Source organism: Spermophilus citellus (assembly GCF_964194105.1).
Source record: "Spermophilus citellus genome assembly, chromosome: X".
Classification (NCBI taxonomy): Eukaryota; Metazoa; Chordata; class Mammalia; order Rodentia; family Sciuridae; genus Spermophilus; species Spermophilus citellus.
The window spans coordinates 30,113,685-30,130,767 of NC_138190.1; the positions used below are offsets into that span (position 1 = coordinate 30,113,685).

Below are 17,083 nucleotides of genomic sequence, written 5' to 3' on the forward strand. Positions count from 1 at the left end.
TTGAATGGAATATTCTTTAGATGTCAATCAAATCCCAATTAGTAAATTATACTGTGCCATTATTCTAAATCCTTACTGCTGTTCTGTGTATTAAGTCTATCAATTACCAACAATGGTGATTGCAGTCTCAAACTATAATGGTGGATTTTTCTATTTTTCTTTTTAGTTCTGTCAGGATTTTTTTGTTTTTTATTTATGCATGTATTTTGAAACTGTTTTTTAGTGCATACACACTTAGGATTGCAAGGTCTTCCTGGCCTCTTTTATCATTATGTAATGTCCCTCTTAGTCCCTGGTAATTTTCTTTGTTCTGAAATGTTGTTTATCTGATATTCATATAGCTACCATGCTATCTATTTTTTAGTGCTTGCATTGTCTACATTTTCCCTTCATTGTACTTTTGACCCTCCTATCTTACTATAACTGAGGTGAGATTCCAGGGAAAGAATAATAGCTTTTTATCCATTTTGAAAGTGTGTTTTTAATTGGTGTATTTGGATTTTACACATGATGTAAATATTAATATGTCAGGGTTTTACAAAGCCATTTGAGGTTTTCTTCTTTGTCTTCACTTTCTTAAAATTGTCTTTAGTTCTTTAGTTGCAAGGATTGAGAATATAGCTCAATGGTATAGTGCTTTATTAGCATGTGGAGGGCCCTGGGTTCAATCCGCAGCACTACAAGAAAAAAATTCAGGATTGTCCTTAGATCTCAAAATTTTTAAAAATATAGACAGATTTTTTTTTGGGGGGGGAGATATCATGTTTTCATTTCGTTGATCTCCTTGAATCTGTGGGTTTGTATCTTTTGCTGAATTTGGGCATTTTTAGACATAATTTCTTCAAATATTTTCCAGCCCCTGCCTTCTGCTCTTTATCTTCTTATTCTGGAATTTCAATGACATGGATTTTAGACCTTTTACATTTATTACACATTTCCCTGTGACACCCCCCCCCATACACACCTTTTTTCAATTTTTTCCTTTTTGTTTTTTTTAAGTTGGATAAAGCCTATAAATTTTTTTTCCAAGTTTAACAACTTTTGATTCTACCATCTCATTTTGTTATTGCCTCTACCCCTTAGTATTCTGTTGCCCTGTTTGGATATTTTCACGTTAGAATTTCTACTTATTTCTTTGTATACTCTATGTATTTGTTGAAATGTAAATGTTTTTTTTCACTTGTTTCATGAGTGTTCACAATTGCATATTCTATATTTTAACAATAGTTTCTTTAAAATGCTTGTCAAAAAATTTCAATATCTGTATCATCTCAGTCTTTGTAGTTTTTGAGATTTTCCAAGCCTAGTTTTTACCCTAGATACATTCAATCCTCTATTTTAATACACATTCAGTTCATTAAATGTCATTTATACATATTCTAGCCCACATTTGTGTGCTGTGTTACACATGTCAAATAGGTTTCCAAGGTTTTTGCAGTGCTAATTTGTTTTTCCCTGTTTGTTTACTACCCAGAGGACCATATGAAGTCCATTGTTGCAAACTATACCATCAGGATATGCCATAACTTCATGCATGGATTTAAAATGTCTCCTTCTCTAAACCCTAACTCTTTGTATCCCTCCTTCCCCTTGTAGATGGGAAAAGGAATAATGGCAATTCTTTGCTTACTTTAGTGAGATGTAGAGATAGTCAACAGGGATTACATGCCACAATTTTAATGGCCACTGTGCCAATAGGGAGGGAGAGGTAGTCTCTTTTCACTATATTTTGTTTTCTCTCTTTAGGGTAGAGCGGATTTGCTCCATCTTACAGACTCTCCTGTGCCTAGTGATGAATTAAGGAATATCAACAGTGCTTCTCTTAGAGATGTTCAATAGGCCTTCAACCTAGTCTCCTTAAGTGTCAGGTCCACAGGGAGAAAGGGAACTGTACCCATTAACCTTAGTGCAGTGAAAGGACAATTGACAGGATTCTACCCCCAGGAACTCCACAGCACTTAGTAGAGATGAGAGAGTGCTTGTCTTTTCTTGCCTTAGTGCATTTCAGAGCCACTTTTATCAAACTCAACTCTGCAATCTTCATACCATGCCGCAGTCTGGCTGGGCAAAATAACCGGGGGGTGACAAGCAACTTGTGAAGATTGAAACAGCGGGAGCCCCCTCTCTGCCGGACAGCAGAGGTACATATACCCAACTAATTACACACAGCTTAACTTAATTAACATCATCTAGATACAGCAGTCAGTCATTAAGGAATCCTCATCATCATAATGGCTCGCTGGCATTGGCTCACAAACCACTCCTCCTGGCACACTGCCAGGCGCCATCTTAACTTGGTTGTGGCCCTCAACAATACCACCTAGTATTTAGGGCAACAATTTTTTCTTGGTCTAGAATAGGACAGGTTGATTTGACCCTGAAGATTCACCCTCTTCCTGGTACCTAGATAGAAAGGCTACTCAACTGTTTAGACCAAGATATGTTGGGGACAAAAAGAACCCAGGAAATACCCTGGCTTTATTCTTTGATTACTAAGATCCCTAGCCAGTCTAATTTCTTTTTGTTACTTTCCAAATATTTCTGTTAGTTACTTCATGAATTTTGCCAATATTTTTATTTGTAATTAGCAAAGGAATACAGTGGGTTTGTGTATTCAGTCATGTCTGGAAATATTCTTGAAATACGGAACAGAAGTATCATTCTAAAATGTTATATTTATTGAATACAATGTCATGTCTCTTTTGTAATGCTCTACAAAATAGTAGCATAGAAAATCATGGGTTAACAACATTATCACGATGAAGAAGAACATAAAAATTAAATGGTGAAGATTTTGTCATAAATAAGAGTCAAAACCAAGGTGGGGTTGTGGCTCAGCTGTAGAGTGCTTGCCTAGCACACATGAGATAACCGCACAAAAAACCTAAATAAACAAAATAAAGGTATTGTGTCCATCTGCAATTAAAATATTTTTAAAAATGATGGCCTCTTCACCAGTTCTTCCTGCCTGCCTTCAGTCCTTTCTTCCTTTTTTTTTTTAATTAAAAAAATGTCAAAGCCATCGAGACAGGCAGAAAAAGAATGCTAGGAATTCTATTAACTGTTACTTTCAAACCAGATTGTCTGTTCCCAGATTGTGCCCTTTGTCTTGAGCTCATCAACCCTTACTGGTAGCCCTTTGGCTAGAGTTAGAGTGTTGGGACACTTGAGTATGCTTTGTGTCTTTTCATAGTTCATTTCTATTTTTGGTTTTTGTCACATGTCTATCTGCATTAACACTCTGGATTCTGGCCATGCATGTTTGGGTCTCACCCACCTTTCTCCCTTTGTATTGGTGTTTGAGTCACATGCTCTCTAACTATGTCATCAGTCCCATCCTATCCCCGTGTCTGGCCTTAGCTTCTGGACACTCAGTTTGAGGTCTCCATTGGTCAGATAGGGAACAAAGACCCTTTCAACATATAGTAAATTATATTTATAATAACAGTGCATTTATTTAAATATTCATAAGGCTTACCATCAATTCAATTTAAGAAAGCAGGATAAACATGATCTTCTGCATAAATTGGAGTAGCAAGCATCAAATTTGAACACCTTTCTAAAACAATCAAAGCCAAAAAATAAAGACATAAAACAGTAGTTTTCAAGACACTAGATATCAGGCAATGAAAGAACATGATGACTGGGTGTGATGGCATACTCCTCCATGTCTATAATCCCAGTTGCTCAGGGAGACTGAGACAAGAGAATACTGAGTTCAAAGTCAGCCTCAGAAGTTAACAAAGCCCTAAGCAACTCGGTGAGACCTGTCTCAAAATATAAAAAAGGGCTGAGGATGTGGCTCAGTGGTTAAGCACCCCTGGGCTCAATCCCTTTTACCTAAATAAATAAAAGAACATGGTACCTGAGAAAGAACAAAAAAAATTAGATCCACACACATGTGAAATCTGAATTTTAAGCAAGGTATAATTGCAATGCAGTGCACAAAAAGACTTTAGAAAAAATGGTTCTGAAACACATGGGCTACATGACCAAAAAAAAAAAAAAATTGTTTTTCTGAACCCAGGGTACTTTACTACCAGGCTATATCCCAAGTCCTTTTTATTTTTAAAGTAGGGTCTCACAAACTTGCAGAAGACATTGCTAAGTTTCTGAGATTGGCCTCAGACTTGCAATTCTCCTGCCTTAGCCTCCTGAGTTGCTGGGATTACAGGTATGTGCCACTGTGCCCAGCCAAAAAAATCTTTATCCACAAATTATATCATATATAAAAATTGAATCAAAATGAACCAAAATCAGGGATGGGGCTATAGCTCAGTGACAGAAGACTTGCCTGGCATGCACAAGGCCCTGGATTAGATTCCCAGCACCCCATATACAAATGCAAATGAATCAAAAGCAGATCTCATTAAGATGGTAGACTGGCCCATTTTCCCTTAAAACAACATTTTTTCAGCCATCATAGGCAAAAGTGCCATTGTGAGAGCTTTGGGATTATGATAGGAAGTTGTAAAACCCCAGTGGAATGTAGGACCTAGGAAGGCCAATTTGAGAGGATATCCTTGTGCAAGTTGACTAACTGTAATGCCAGGTTCAAATCACAAACATCCCCATTCCCCTCAACTATGGCCATATTCAGACTGAATCTTGTCATCAGGATCTGTTGTACATCATGGTAATTATAGTTAACTACATATTGTATACTTGAAAATTGTTAAGAATAAATTTTATGTTTTCAACTAAAAATAGAACAAGTATGTGTGGTAATGCATGTTGTTAATTAGCATGATTTAAACATTCCACAATGCATATTAATATCAAACATATTATATGGCATAAATATTTGTAATGAAAAATAAAATAAGAAAATGTGGCACATATATGCACAATGGAATATTACCCAGTCTTAAAAATGAAGAAAATTCTCTTCTTTGCAGCAACATGCATAGACATGGAGACCATTGTATTTAGTGAAATAAGCCAGGCAGAGAAAGATAAATATTGCATGATTTCATTTATGTGTGGAATCTAAAAAAAATTTGAACTCATACAAGCAAAGAACAAAATGGTTATTACCAAGGTTGGCTGGGGATGGGGAAGGATGGGGAAGTATTTGTCAAAAGTTTCATTAACAGGCTTAATAAGTGCTGGAGAACTATTATTTAGCATGGTAACTATAGTTAACAATAACTTATAACTAAAAATTGCTGAGAGTTGATCCAAAATGCTTTAGCCAGAAAAAAAAATTTGTGTAAGGTGATAGATTACTTACTTAGATTGGCTTAATCATATGAAAATGTGTATGTATATTGAAACATTATGGTATATATTTAAAAATATACATTTTTTTGTACTAGGGATGGTACTCAGGGGTGCTTAACCACTGAGTCACATCCTCAGCCTTTTTTATATTTTATTTTTGAGACAGGGTCTCACTAAGTTGCTTAGGGCCTTATGGTATATATTTTAAAATATACATTTTTTTTTGTACCAGGGATGGTACTCAGGGATGCTTAACCACTGAGTCACATCCTCGGCCTTTTTTATATTTTATTTTTGAGACAGGGTCTCGCTAAGTTCCTTAGGGCCTTGCTAAATTGCTGAAGTTGGCTTTGAATTCTCCTCCTGCCTCAGCCTCCCTGAGCCACTGGGATTACAGGTGTGTACCACCATGCCTGGCTAAAATCTTCAATCTTAATTTGTCAATTATGTCCTAAGAAAATTGGAGAAAAATGGATTATAAGCCATGTTTTCTTCCCTGTAAGGAGAATCATAGGAAAAAAAAATCTGTGACCTTGGGAAAAGTAAATGTCTTAGATATGACATGAAAAACAATCAAAGAACAAATAGATAAATTGGAATTTATCAAATTTTAATATGTTTGCTGTTCCTTAGATACTGACAGGAGGATAAAAACAAATACATAGATTCAGAAACTACTTGAAAATTTTATGTCAGATAAAGAATTTTTAACCACAACATGTAATAAAAGTTTCAAGACTCAATTTTAAGCAATCAAGTTAAAAAATGGAGAGAATATTTGAGCAGACAGTTCATCAAAAAACATATGCATTTTTCTATGTGCTTGTTTATCATTTGTATATAATTAGAGAAACAAAACAATGAGATAGTTCCACAAATTAATTAGGTGGATAGACTTAAACAATTAACAAAAAAATCTATTTAAATTGTTCCCCAACATGTGAAGAAACTGTAACTCATGCTGTATATAGTTAATGAGAATGTGAAATCATTAAACCATTTTAAAACAGGTTTATGAGTTATTGAATTTTTAGACATATGCTGCCTATCACATAATCCACCCATTCCAGTCCTAGATATATATCCAAAAGAAATAAAATCATATGTTCAAACAAACACTTGTAAATGTTTATAGTAGCTTTAATTTCATAGCTGGCAACTGATGAAATTCCAAGTGTCAATCAACAGTTGAATAGACAAACATAATTGTTCTATAAGAACACTGTGGAATAGAAATACCTAGAAATAAAAAGGAACAGATTATTGACACATGTAATAATATAGATGAAGCTCCAGGAAATTCACCAAATGAAAGAAACCCAGAAAATTGTTACATACTACATGATGACATTCTTATAAAACTCTAGAAAGAGCAAAGTGATCTACAGTGACGTAATGCAGTGAAGTTGTCTAGGAAATGATTGTATGCACAATGGTGGGAGGGAAGGAATATGAAGGTCTGCGAGAAAATGTTTTGGAGTGATGAATATTATTCACTCTTTATTGTGGTCACTATTTCACAGATGTATTTGTGTATTAACATTAATGAAAGTCTACACTCTAAATATACACTTGACATCACTTATGAATGAATTAAGCTCTTAAGGGCAGGCTAAGACTTAAAATAATTCAAATTGTTTCAATACAAAACCTTTGATATTTGAAGGGGTAAACAGGCAGTGTCCCATGGGAAAATTATTAATTTCTGTAAATTCTGGATAAGTGAATGAAAACAGCCGGTACATGTTTATATTGGTAACGATATTACACAACTTTTTTTGTGGCTAAAACATAACTCATAAAGCTGTTTTAAAATGATTTCATGATTTCACATTCCCATTAGCTGTATATAGCATGAGTTACAGTTTCATGTTGGGGAACAATTTAAATAGATTTTTGTTAATTGTTTAAGTCTACCCACCTAATTGATTTGTGGAAATATCAAATATCTCATTGTTTTGTTTTTCTAATGATAGGCATTTTTCTATGTACTTTTTTTCATTTAATGCCTATCTTCTTTGATGAACTGTCTGCTCAAATCTTCTCTCCATTGTTTAACTTGATTGCTGTTTTCTTGGAGGAAATAGAGAGGTTTTTGGGATGTTACAAATTAGTGTGCTGAGTTGTATTGTGCTTATTATTTTGTCATATAATTTTCCTTATAATATGTTCATCTTGAATTTCAGCCATTATTCTCCAAATATCAAATTATAGTTTTTCAGATAAAAAGATTAATTTCTGATGCTATAGTAAATATTTATCTGTCATTTTTATACAACTTAATTGATCCAAATAATCTTGCAAACCTAAAAAAAATAAGTGTGTTTGCCAACATTAAACTTAATAAGTAATTTTTCATTATTTTAGGGCCCTCTGTCCTTAACTTTGGTGACGTTTCTGTGAACTCTACAAATACTCATTTATTACATGTCATTAATATGCTACCTATGTATATTTTGATCAAGTTAGATACTAATTTGGAAGAACTTCAGAAAACCAAACAGTTATCATATGTGATTCCACCTACATCTAATACTTATATTTCAATGATATTTGAATCTCCTACAACTGGAAAATTTTGGAAGTAAGATTGATTTTTTAATTTATTTGCTAGAATGATTTGTCAAATATGTATTTGTTTATATAAGTAATTGTAATGTGTATTTGGTTGCATAACATAGAAACTATATGTGCATCAGTTTGTAGACTGGTAGGTTCAAATTGTAGTGGATATTTTAATTCTCTTTCATAATTATTTTGAAATATTAAGTACTACATATTGTGTACATTACACTATGGTTTATACATTTTTCCACATAACTGGATTCTATGATTACAAATAGCTTCTATTAGTTACATTTAGATGCTTTTTGTTTTACAGATCTTTTACCTTTACAGTGAACAGCGTACCTGGAGGGCATATCTTAGTGATGGCAAATATCATGCCAGTAACACTTGAGCTATCGCTTAAGGAATTAGTATTGAGACCACAAAGCTTCTTGATGAAAACATGTTTTCGGGGAACAGTTAGATTGTATAATCGTCAGAATCGTTCTGCCCAATTTGGATGGCAACCAGTAAACACAATAAAAGGGATGGCATTTTCCATTCGCCCAGCTACAGGTAATGGTTTATTTTGTTTGATTTAGACATTCATATATTCATTCATTTGTGCATGCAGGCATGAACCACTTATTGTATACTGTGCACTTGTGCTAAGAGCATGGAAGTAAATTAGCTACTGTCATAGGAGCCTTTATTTTTACACACATAAATATTATTTTAAAATATGGATACTATTTTAGTCAGAATTCTCCAGAGAGATAGAACCAATAGGAGATGGACATGAAGAGGGAGAAGCAGAGAGAGAGGAGGATCTTACAGAACCAGCTCTTGCTCACACAGTTGTGTGGATTGGTAAGTCTACAGGACAGGTTGGAGATCCAGGAAAGAGTTGAATTGTGCTGTCTTCACTCCAAAGTCATTTTGGAGGCAGAATTAATTATTTCTCAAGACCTTTCAGCCTTTTAAGACTTTTAACTTATTGCCCGAGATCCACAGATATTATGAAAGGTAATGTGCATGTTAATTAATTTGCTTGTGACAATATACTAATGTACCAAATCATCATGTTATACACTTGGACTATATAGAATCTTTGTCAATTAAATGGTTTTGAAAGTCTATTGATTTAAGTGTCAATCTAAATAGCAGCTTCACAACAGCATCTAGACTGGTGCTAGACCAAACAAGTTTCAGACACCTATAAAATGGTGAGATGATATAGTCCATAAAGATTAAATTATGAAAACCTTCTATGGGGCTGATTGTGGCTCAGGGGTAGAGCACTCGCCTAGCATGTGTGAAGGCCTGGGTTCAATCCTTAGCACCACATAAAAATAAATAAATAGAATAAAGGTATTGTTTCCAGTTAAAACTAAAAAATAAATATTAAAAAAGAAAAAAGAAAACCTTCTATAATATTTGACAGAGAGGTGCCAAATGCACAGGTAGCTGTGTGATTATGAAAATTTTCTTATTCTGTTTTGGCTTTTATTACCCCTGAAAGTGTCCTCCAAGCAACACAACCTATCATGCATCTTGCTTTCTAACTCCTTGCTTCCTCCTTTCTTTCCTTTTCTCCTTTCCCTTTCTTTTTCCCTTCCCCTCCCTCATTTTATTTATTTCTAATTTAGGAATAGATCTAAATATACTATATTCAGATCACAGAGGAGCCTTGGTTTGTAGAAATCTTGCCTCAAATTTCTTTTCTTGTGAATATTAGTCATTTCCAAATCAGAATTTTTATATATTTCTGCAAGGGTTTTCAAAAGGATCATGGTGTTATAAAAACAATCTTATGTATTAAATTCAATTCAATCAATTTTAATGTGCATTATAGATAGAGGTGTTGACAAATTTAACAGGTGAAAAGAGGAGAGTTGGAGATAATTGATACAGCTGTTTAATCTTTTGATTAACCTGGATTTATTTAACATAATCTCACATTATAATCTATTAAGCATCTGAGGTATACTTTCATCAATATTTCTCATATTCATTTAACTAAGCTCAATATTTCTCATATTCATTTAACCAAGCTCTTTTAAAATTACAATACTGGGGCTAGAGTTGTGGCTCAGTGGTAGAACACTCACTCACCTGGCATGTGTGAGGTCCTGGGTTCGATTCACAACACCATGAATAAATAAATGAATAAAATAAAGTATCTTCAACAACTAGAAACATTTTTAAAAATTATAATACTGATAAGCTGGGTATGGTGGCACATGCCTATAATTCGAGCTGAGACAGTAAAATCACAAATTTAAGCCAGCTTCAGCAATTTAGTGAGGCCCTAAGCAACTTAGTGAGACTCTGTCTCAAAATAAAAGATATTTTATCTCTTATGGCTGGGGGTGTTGTTCAGTGGATAAGTACCCCTGAGTTCAATCCCTGGTAACCTTCTCCCCAAATGTAATACTAATAATACTGGATTCTGTTGTGATAAAATAATTAGAGAAGAAAGTGATCATTTTTCTGTAAATTCATATTTCTATACATTTCAGAGATTCTAGATAACCCTTCTTCAGTTTGTTTGAACAGATATAAGAACAGTGGTAGTTTGATATCAATATTCCAGCTATAATTTTTGACCAACCACCTGATATTGTCCCAAGAGTGTCTAAAATGCACAGTGCACTAATACTTTTATTTCTTTGTATTTCTCCATCCAAAACAGGGCTGAATGGATTGAAATTGTCCCTGATAGCCATGGAGATATAATGATGATACTTAATTTGTACCAAATACTAGTAGAATTATAATATAAACTGGACCACCAGTTATGCTTTATTGGTCTTTAGAAGTCTTATTTTTGTAGGGAGATTTTAGCATTTACTTTTTTTCCCTTTAGGTTGCCAATGACCCCTCTTACATTTTTTTAACTAAAAAAAATATCACCAAGGCATAAAAAGCACTAAGACGTTAAATTCCAAAGAAAATGTTTGTATGAAAAAGACCATTAGTATGTAAATTCATTTTTTATTTTAAGAATAAAAATGATAACAATGCTCTCAAAACTATTTTATATAGCATTGAAGAAAGTGTTACTTGTGTCATATATATAGATTTGTTTGTTGTTTTCCTCAGAATACTTCTATGATAATTACTCAATTTTATGTTGTTTTCCTCTTTGTATGAATAGGAAGTGACTTTTCACTAGATTATTTTTCTTATGCTCTATTGATTTTGCATCCTGGATAATACATTTAATTATATGCTTTTTTGCCTTTTGGAGTAAACTAACATGAACAATTCTAAATTGATATTTATATTTTGTTTGTCCTTTCTTCCTGAGACATGATATATTTTCGATTTGTATTTGGGTAGCATATGTTGTAAGGGAAGAAAATAAGAGTGCATTGATATTTTCTGAGGTAGAACTCACTTCTAACTTGATTTTTAAAATATGTATTGTTTATGCTTCTGCTTGTTTTGTTTTCTTCTTTGTTTCTTTACCATTACTAAAATACCAAGTGAATCCTTGAGCTTGCTTCAGTCATTTTGCTCTCATTGTCTTTCTCAGTTTTGTCAATCCTTGGCCATATAAAGTACCTGTCTCTTGCTCAGTCTAGCCATTCAATTTATTTCCCCTGTTTCCTGATACATGTAATGTTCCTAGAGAAAAATATATAAGCACACTGATTGGAAGAAAAACAAAATCTCTTCAAATGGACCCTTCAACAGGATTGTATAATGCTTCTACTGTCTCTGCTTTTCTTGGGGGCACTCAGATGACTTTATTTGTAGCATTGAATCTTCTTTTTTAAAAGTACTTCCCATCGTAGTTTTCCCCACACCCACTGTCTTCTTGTACTTTAATGTAATGACACTTAGGCTTCCCTCAAGTTTTGTCCTGCAAAAATCTAACTCATTCTTCATGTCCCAACTCAAATGCCATCTCCATATAGTGATGTTTCTTCTATTTCATTGAACTATATAAGGTTTCCTCCATCTTTTTTACTATTATTATGCATTTGTTTTTAAATATTTATTTTTTAGTTGAATGCCTTCATTTTATTTATTTTTATGTGGTGCTGAGGATATGTATTTGTTTTTGCCATCTCCAAATATTTGTTTTTATCTGCCTTCTTTTGTTGTAGACATTGCTAAACTCATATCTGATATCCATTTCCCTTCATAACAAGACCCTAATTTGGGGAATGAGGTAGCAGTGATCTTATTTAGAAAGCTCTTTGCTCCAGCTTCCCTTGTCAAAACAATATGAACAGAGATTTCCTTTGGCTTCATCCTCTTTATATGTGGGGGCACTATATTGTTTGTATGTATCTATATGTAAAGCCATCACTAATCCTAGGGTGATTGTTTCATTTTAAATTTTGTGTTGTTTTTTAAACATTGTTATATTTTCGTTGTATATTTTTATTGACCTGTTAAAATTGGGAAATATGCCAGGTGTGGTGGTGCATGCCTGTAATCCCAGCAGGCTTGGGAGGCTGAGGCAAGAGGATTACCTGTTCATAGCAAGCCTCAGCAACTTTATGAGGCCCGAAGCAACTTAGAAAGACCTTGTATCAAAAAATAAAAAGGACTGGGAATGTGGCTCAGTGGTTAAGCACCCCTGGGTTTAATCCCAGATACAAAAAAAAAAAAAAAAAGGAAATAAGGTTTGCATTTTAGATTTCAATCAAATCCTACATGATTATGCCCATTTGATAATATCCCATTTAGCATTTCCCTATTATTAGAGTTTAATTTTAATAATTTGTTGTATAATGCAAGTAAATTTTAGGCAAGTTTGTCTTTTGAATATTAACAAAAAGTTCAATGTGATAAAACTATGGTAAATGTTTTCTTTTCTCTCTATTCTCTGTAGGCACTGTTGAAGCATATTCATCACTGGAATGTGAAGTAATGTGGCAGCCAAGTTTCAATTCTCCAGAAAAGGGGGATTTTATTCTTAATGTCTCTGAAGGAAACACATTGACACTAAAATGTGTTGCACATGTAATTATTTCCTTTGAATATTTTTATTTTGAGGGCTATAAATTGATTGGGTATGCATATGTGTGCTGTATTTATGCATATATATAGTATATTATGTATATAAACATACACTACATATACACACATAAAGTGTATGGAAAAACTGACTTTTCATGAAATACTTCATTAACTAAATTGTCTTAGCTCCTTCATGGAGCCTCTTGTCTATCATAAATGAAGAATTTGTTAAAAAATGTGTTAGGTATCTAGAATTAGCTAAAAAATCTAAGAGTTTTATGAAAACAATACTAGACTGTCAGAATCTCTATAAATCGATGATACCATCATGGAAGCAACTGGAAATTAAATTGTTTCACTAATAGACACCAAAGAAGAAGGGAGAAAATTATATTTTGCTCTACTGTATTGCATCGTTAATATTCTAGTAGTAGTTAATAATTCAGTATGAAATAGATCATGTAATTTACATAGTAGGAAAATATATATTTTTACATTTTTATGGAATATACATCTTGTAATAAAAATGTGAATAAAGCAAAAGCTGCAATAGATAATTTTTAAGCTTCTTTCTGTGGTAGAGCCTAGAAGGCCTTAACTTTATGGCTTCCTATCACAAAGAATGCACTTTACTAATATGCCAAATTTTCCATCCAGTGTTCTGTTCTTTTTTTTTTTTTTTTTTTTTTTTTTGGTATTGGAATTGAACCCAGAGGGGCTTAACCACTGAGCTAAAATCCCTAGCTCTTTTTTTTTAATATTTATTTTTTAGTTATAGTTGGACACAATGCCTTTATTTTATTTATTTATTTTTATGTGGTGCTGGGGATTGAACCCAGGGCCTTGCATGTGCTAGGCAAGCACTCTACTTGCTGAGCTCTTTTTTAATTTTGTTTTTACTTTTTGGTGTTGGGGATTGAATCCAGGGATGATTAACCATTCAGTCACATCACCAGCCCTTTTTATTTTTTATGTTGATACAGGGTTTCATTAAATTGCTGAGGGCCTTGCTAAATTGTTGAGGCTGGCCTAGAACTGGAGATCCTCCTGCCTCAGCCTCCCAAGTCTCTGGGACTGTAGGCATGTACCACTGTGTCTGGCTCCACCCAATGTTCTTAAAAATTTAAAACAAGCCAAAAGCTATTTTACTAAACTTCATCTCTATTTATGGGACAGGATGATAGTTTTACATATTTTAGCTGTGACAAAACATAAAGTCTAAAAAAAAGAGAGATTCAGAAACTTGAGTGGCATCAAATGGCAGTCAAAACACAGTATGGTTTTTCCTCTGGTCCAAGCTTGAAATAAGCTGAATCCCACTGGTTTTCAATATATATAAATTACTTAGTATTCTTTCTTAAACTTTATGTTGAAATATAATATGCATAAAAAGGTACACAGACTGAAAATCATGTATCACTTAATCTTCACAAACTGGTAACACTTTTGTAACCCATTCCTAGATAAGCTAGATTTAGAAACATAATGTGATTAATACAACAAAAGAGCCACCCCACCCCAGTTCACATTTTCATTCACTGTATCCATCCCAAGATCATCACTCTCTTTACTTCTAAGAGCACAGATTAATTTTGATTTTGAACTTCATATACATGGAATTAAACCATATATCCTCTCATATGTACACCTTGTTTTATCATCATTAGGTTTGTGGGATTTGTCTATGCCGATTCATATGGTCATAGATTGTTCATTCTCATTCCTGAATAGTATCCCACTGTGTGACCATACTATCATTTATCCTCTATACAACTGATAGGGATTTGGCTTATTTCAGATGTTTAGCTAATATAATAATGTCTCTATCATCATTCTTATATTGCCTTGTGGTGAATATATGCACACAGATTTTTAACTGTTCTTTATGTAATTGTGCTTAACAACTTTACTATTATAAATTTGCTAACATATCTCATATGTATTTTTTTCTAACAGATAAAGATGACAATTTACTAATTTAGAATTAGTGTTGGAGATACCATTTATTGAATAATTACTGTGTGCCAGGTGCTGTGCTAAATGTGCTCATTTGTTAGCTAATTTAATTCTTATAACAACCCTATGAGACACTATTAACTCAGTTGATGGGTGAAAAAATAGAGTATTAGAATGCTTAAATAACTAATACAATTTCACATGTATAGTAAACACCTTAGTTGGAATTTATAGCTAACTGCTTCCACATCCTTTATTATTACCCTATGATAAAATTTGCTTTTTGTATTTCCTAGACCAGCATTGGATAACAATTAAACTCTGAGATATCATGATAATTAGTTATTTTAGGAACCTTTTTGAAGCTTTGAAAAGTAACTCTTACAAAAGCAAATAGAAAGGAACATTAAATGAATAAATAAGATGTTCATTTTAGGTTTGTCATTTCTTTTGTAAGGACTGACTGACTTGACTATTTCCTCTTAGTTTAACAATTTATCATTCCAATTATCCAAATTATGATTTTTCTAATAAATAATTATAAAGATATATTAAACTTTAGAAAGAATATTTCATAGACTAAAGACCATATAGTACCTGGTATAAAGGACACTGAATAAGGCACTGGAAAATTTGTGTTCTATTTCTTCTTGGATATAGCTTGCTTTCCTATATGATTGGACAGGTACATAATACCAATATTTCCAAAAAGTATTCTTTTCAATTTTTAAAAATGTTTATTAGTGCTTTGTAATTATAAGAAAAGCGTTTTATGAAGTGCTTTGTGCAGAATGAGGAGCAGAGAGACCTGTGAATCACAATAAACTATGTCCCCATTCTCAGAAAAGCAAAGTGTATACTATCACTATATTATGCTCTATGAGAAAGCTTGTAGTAAACATGGCTAGATAATCTCATTTGGCAGCTTTCTTTCCATACTTTTGGCCCTTCAAATCTTCCCATTTGCAAAGCACAGAGTAACACCCTGTACATGGTTGGGTGGATAATATCTCTAAGTTCCTTCCAATGATGAATCAATAGGTTTCTTAGTTCTGAATTCCCTTCCTCCATAGAGTTATCTTACTCTCTCTGCCTTCTGTAGTTTGGGAATACATTTTAAATATACCATTCTATTTTTTTTCTTTAACATAACACACACTCTAATTACACTTTATAATTTAAATTTCAAATCTCCATGAAGCTTAAAAATGGAGGTATATTGTAGGGGTGAAAGTGTATTTTTATTACTGCTCTTATTTCTCTTCTTTGCTGTTTAGTAGTGTTAACTTTGCTTCTTTGTTCATAGAATGGGTTTTTCTTACCTATAAAGGTAGCAAGAGATTAATATATAGAACAAGTGTGTATATTTGTTGAAATATATTTATTCATATTTTGTGAAGTTGATGAATGTTACTTACCCATTGTATGACTTAGACAAAATTCTTAATCACCCTACTTTTGGTGAAATTTGTCAGTTTCATTCATCCATTCATTTCACTAGTATTTACTAAGTCCATACTTTGTATCAGGCCCTATGCAGACTGTGTATTTAAAGATGAGCAATATATTGGGCTGGGGATGTGGCTCAAGCGGTAGCGCGCTCGCCTGGCATGTGTACAGCCCGGGTTCGATCCTCAGCACGACATACAAACAAAGATGTTGTGTCTGCCGAAAACTAAAAAAATAAAATATTAAAAACTCTCTCTCTCTCTCTCTCTCTCTCTCTCTCTCTCTCTCTCTCTGTCTCTCTCTTTAAAAAAAAAAAAGATGAGCAATATAGACATGGTCTAGCTTTTCCCTAGGTACTTTCTGGACTGGTAGACCATAGTAAAACTATAAGTAAAGAACTAATATATTTGGCTCACACTGGGAACATAGTAATTTGATTACTATTATTGTCATCATATTACCACTGAAATACTTAGGTATTTTTGTCTAAAAATATTTAAATATCTAAATTATAAATACCTAATTGCTAATGGTACAACCCAAATACCTAAGTAAAATCTCTCCTATGATTTTTATGTATTTTTAATTTTTATTTTGTTTATTTTTATGTGGTGCTGAGGATTGAACCCAGTGTCTCACATGTGCGAGGCAAGTGCTCTGCCACTAAACCACAACCCCAGCCCTCTCCAATGATATTATTACTCTATCTTGACTGAATTTTCACAGATGTTGTTTAAATTTAAGAAAATAATATAATACCTTGAGTACTTTTTAATCAAAATTACAATGAAATAACTTGATATGTGATTTGTTTTTATGTTAGAATATACTGAATAAATAATATAAGGAAGATTGTCATGTTTCATTCAATAATCATATCTTTGGTTAATAAAACCCTTTTTGTGATCAATTATTTTATTTGCTATTA

The 17,083-nt window shown here is 33.1% G+C and overlaps 1 protein-coding gene across 1 annotated transcript in view; it reads left to right on the top strand.

Moving 5' to 3' along the window:
* CFAP47 (cilia and flagella associated protein 47) overlaps positions 1–17,083 on the top strand; it is a gene marked incomplete at both ends in the record, with an annotated part of 427,079 nt that overhangs the window by 44,195 nt on the left and 365,801 nt on the right. Inside the window, 3 exons of the mRNA XM_081278126.1 lie at positions 7,591–7,807; positions 8,105–8,346; positions 12,623–12,753. Of these exons, the coding sequence (XP_081134252.1) occupies positions 7,591–7,807; positions 8,105–8,346; positions 12,623–12,753 (590 nt within the window). The remainder of the gene's footprint in view (positions 1–7,590; positions 7,808–8,104; positions 8,347–12,622; positions 12,754–17,083) is intronic.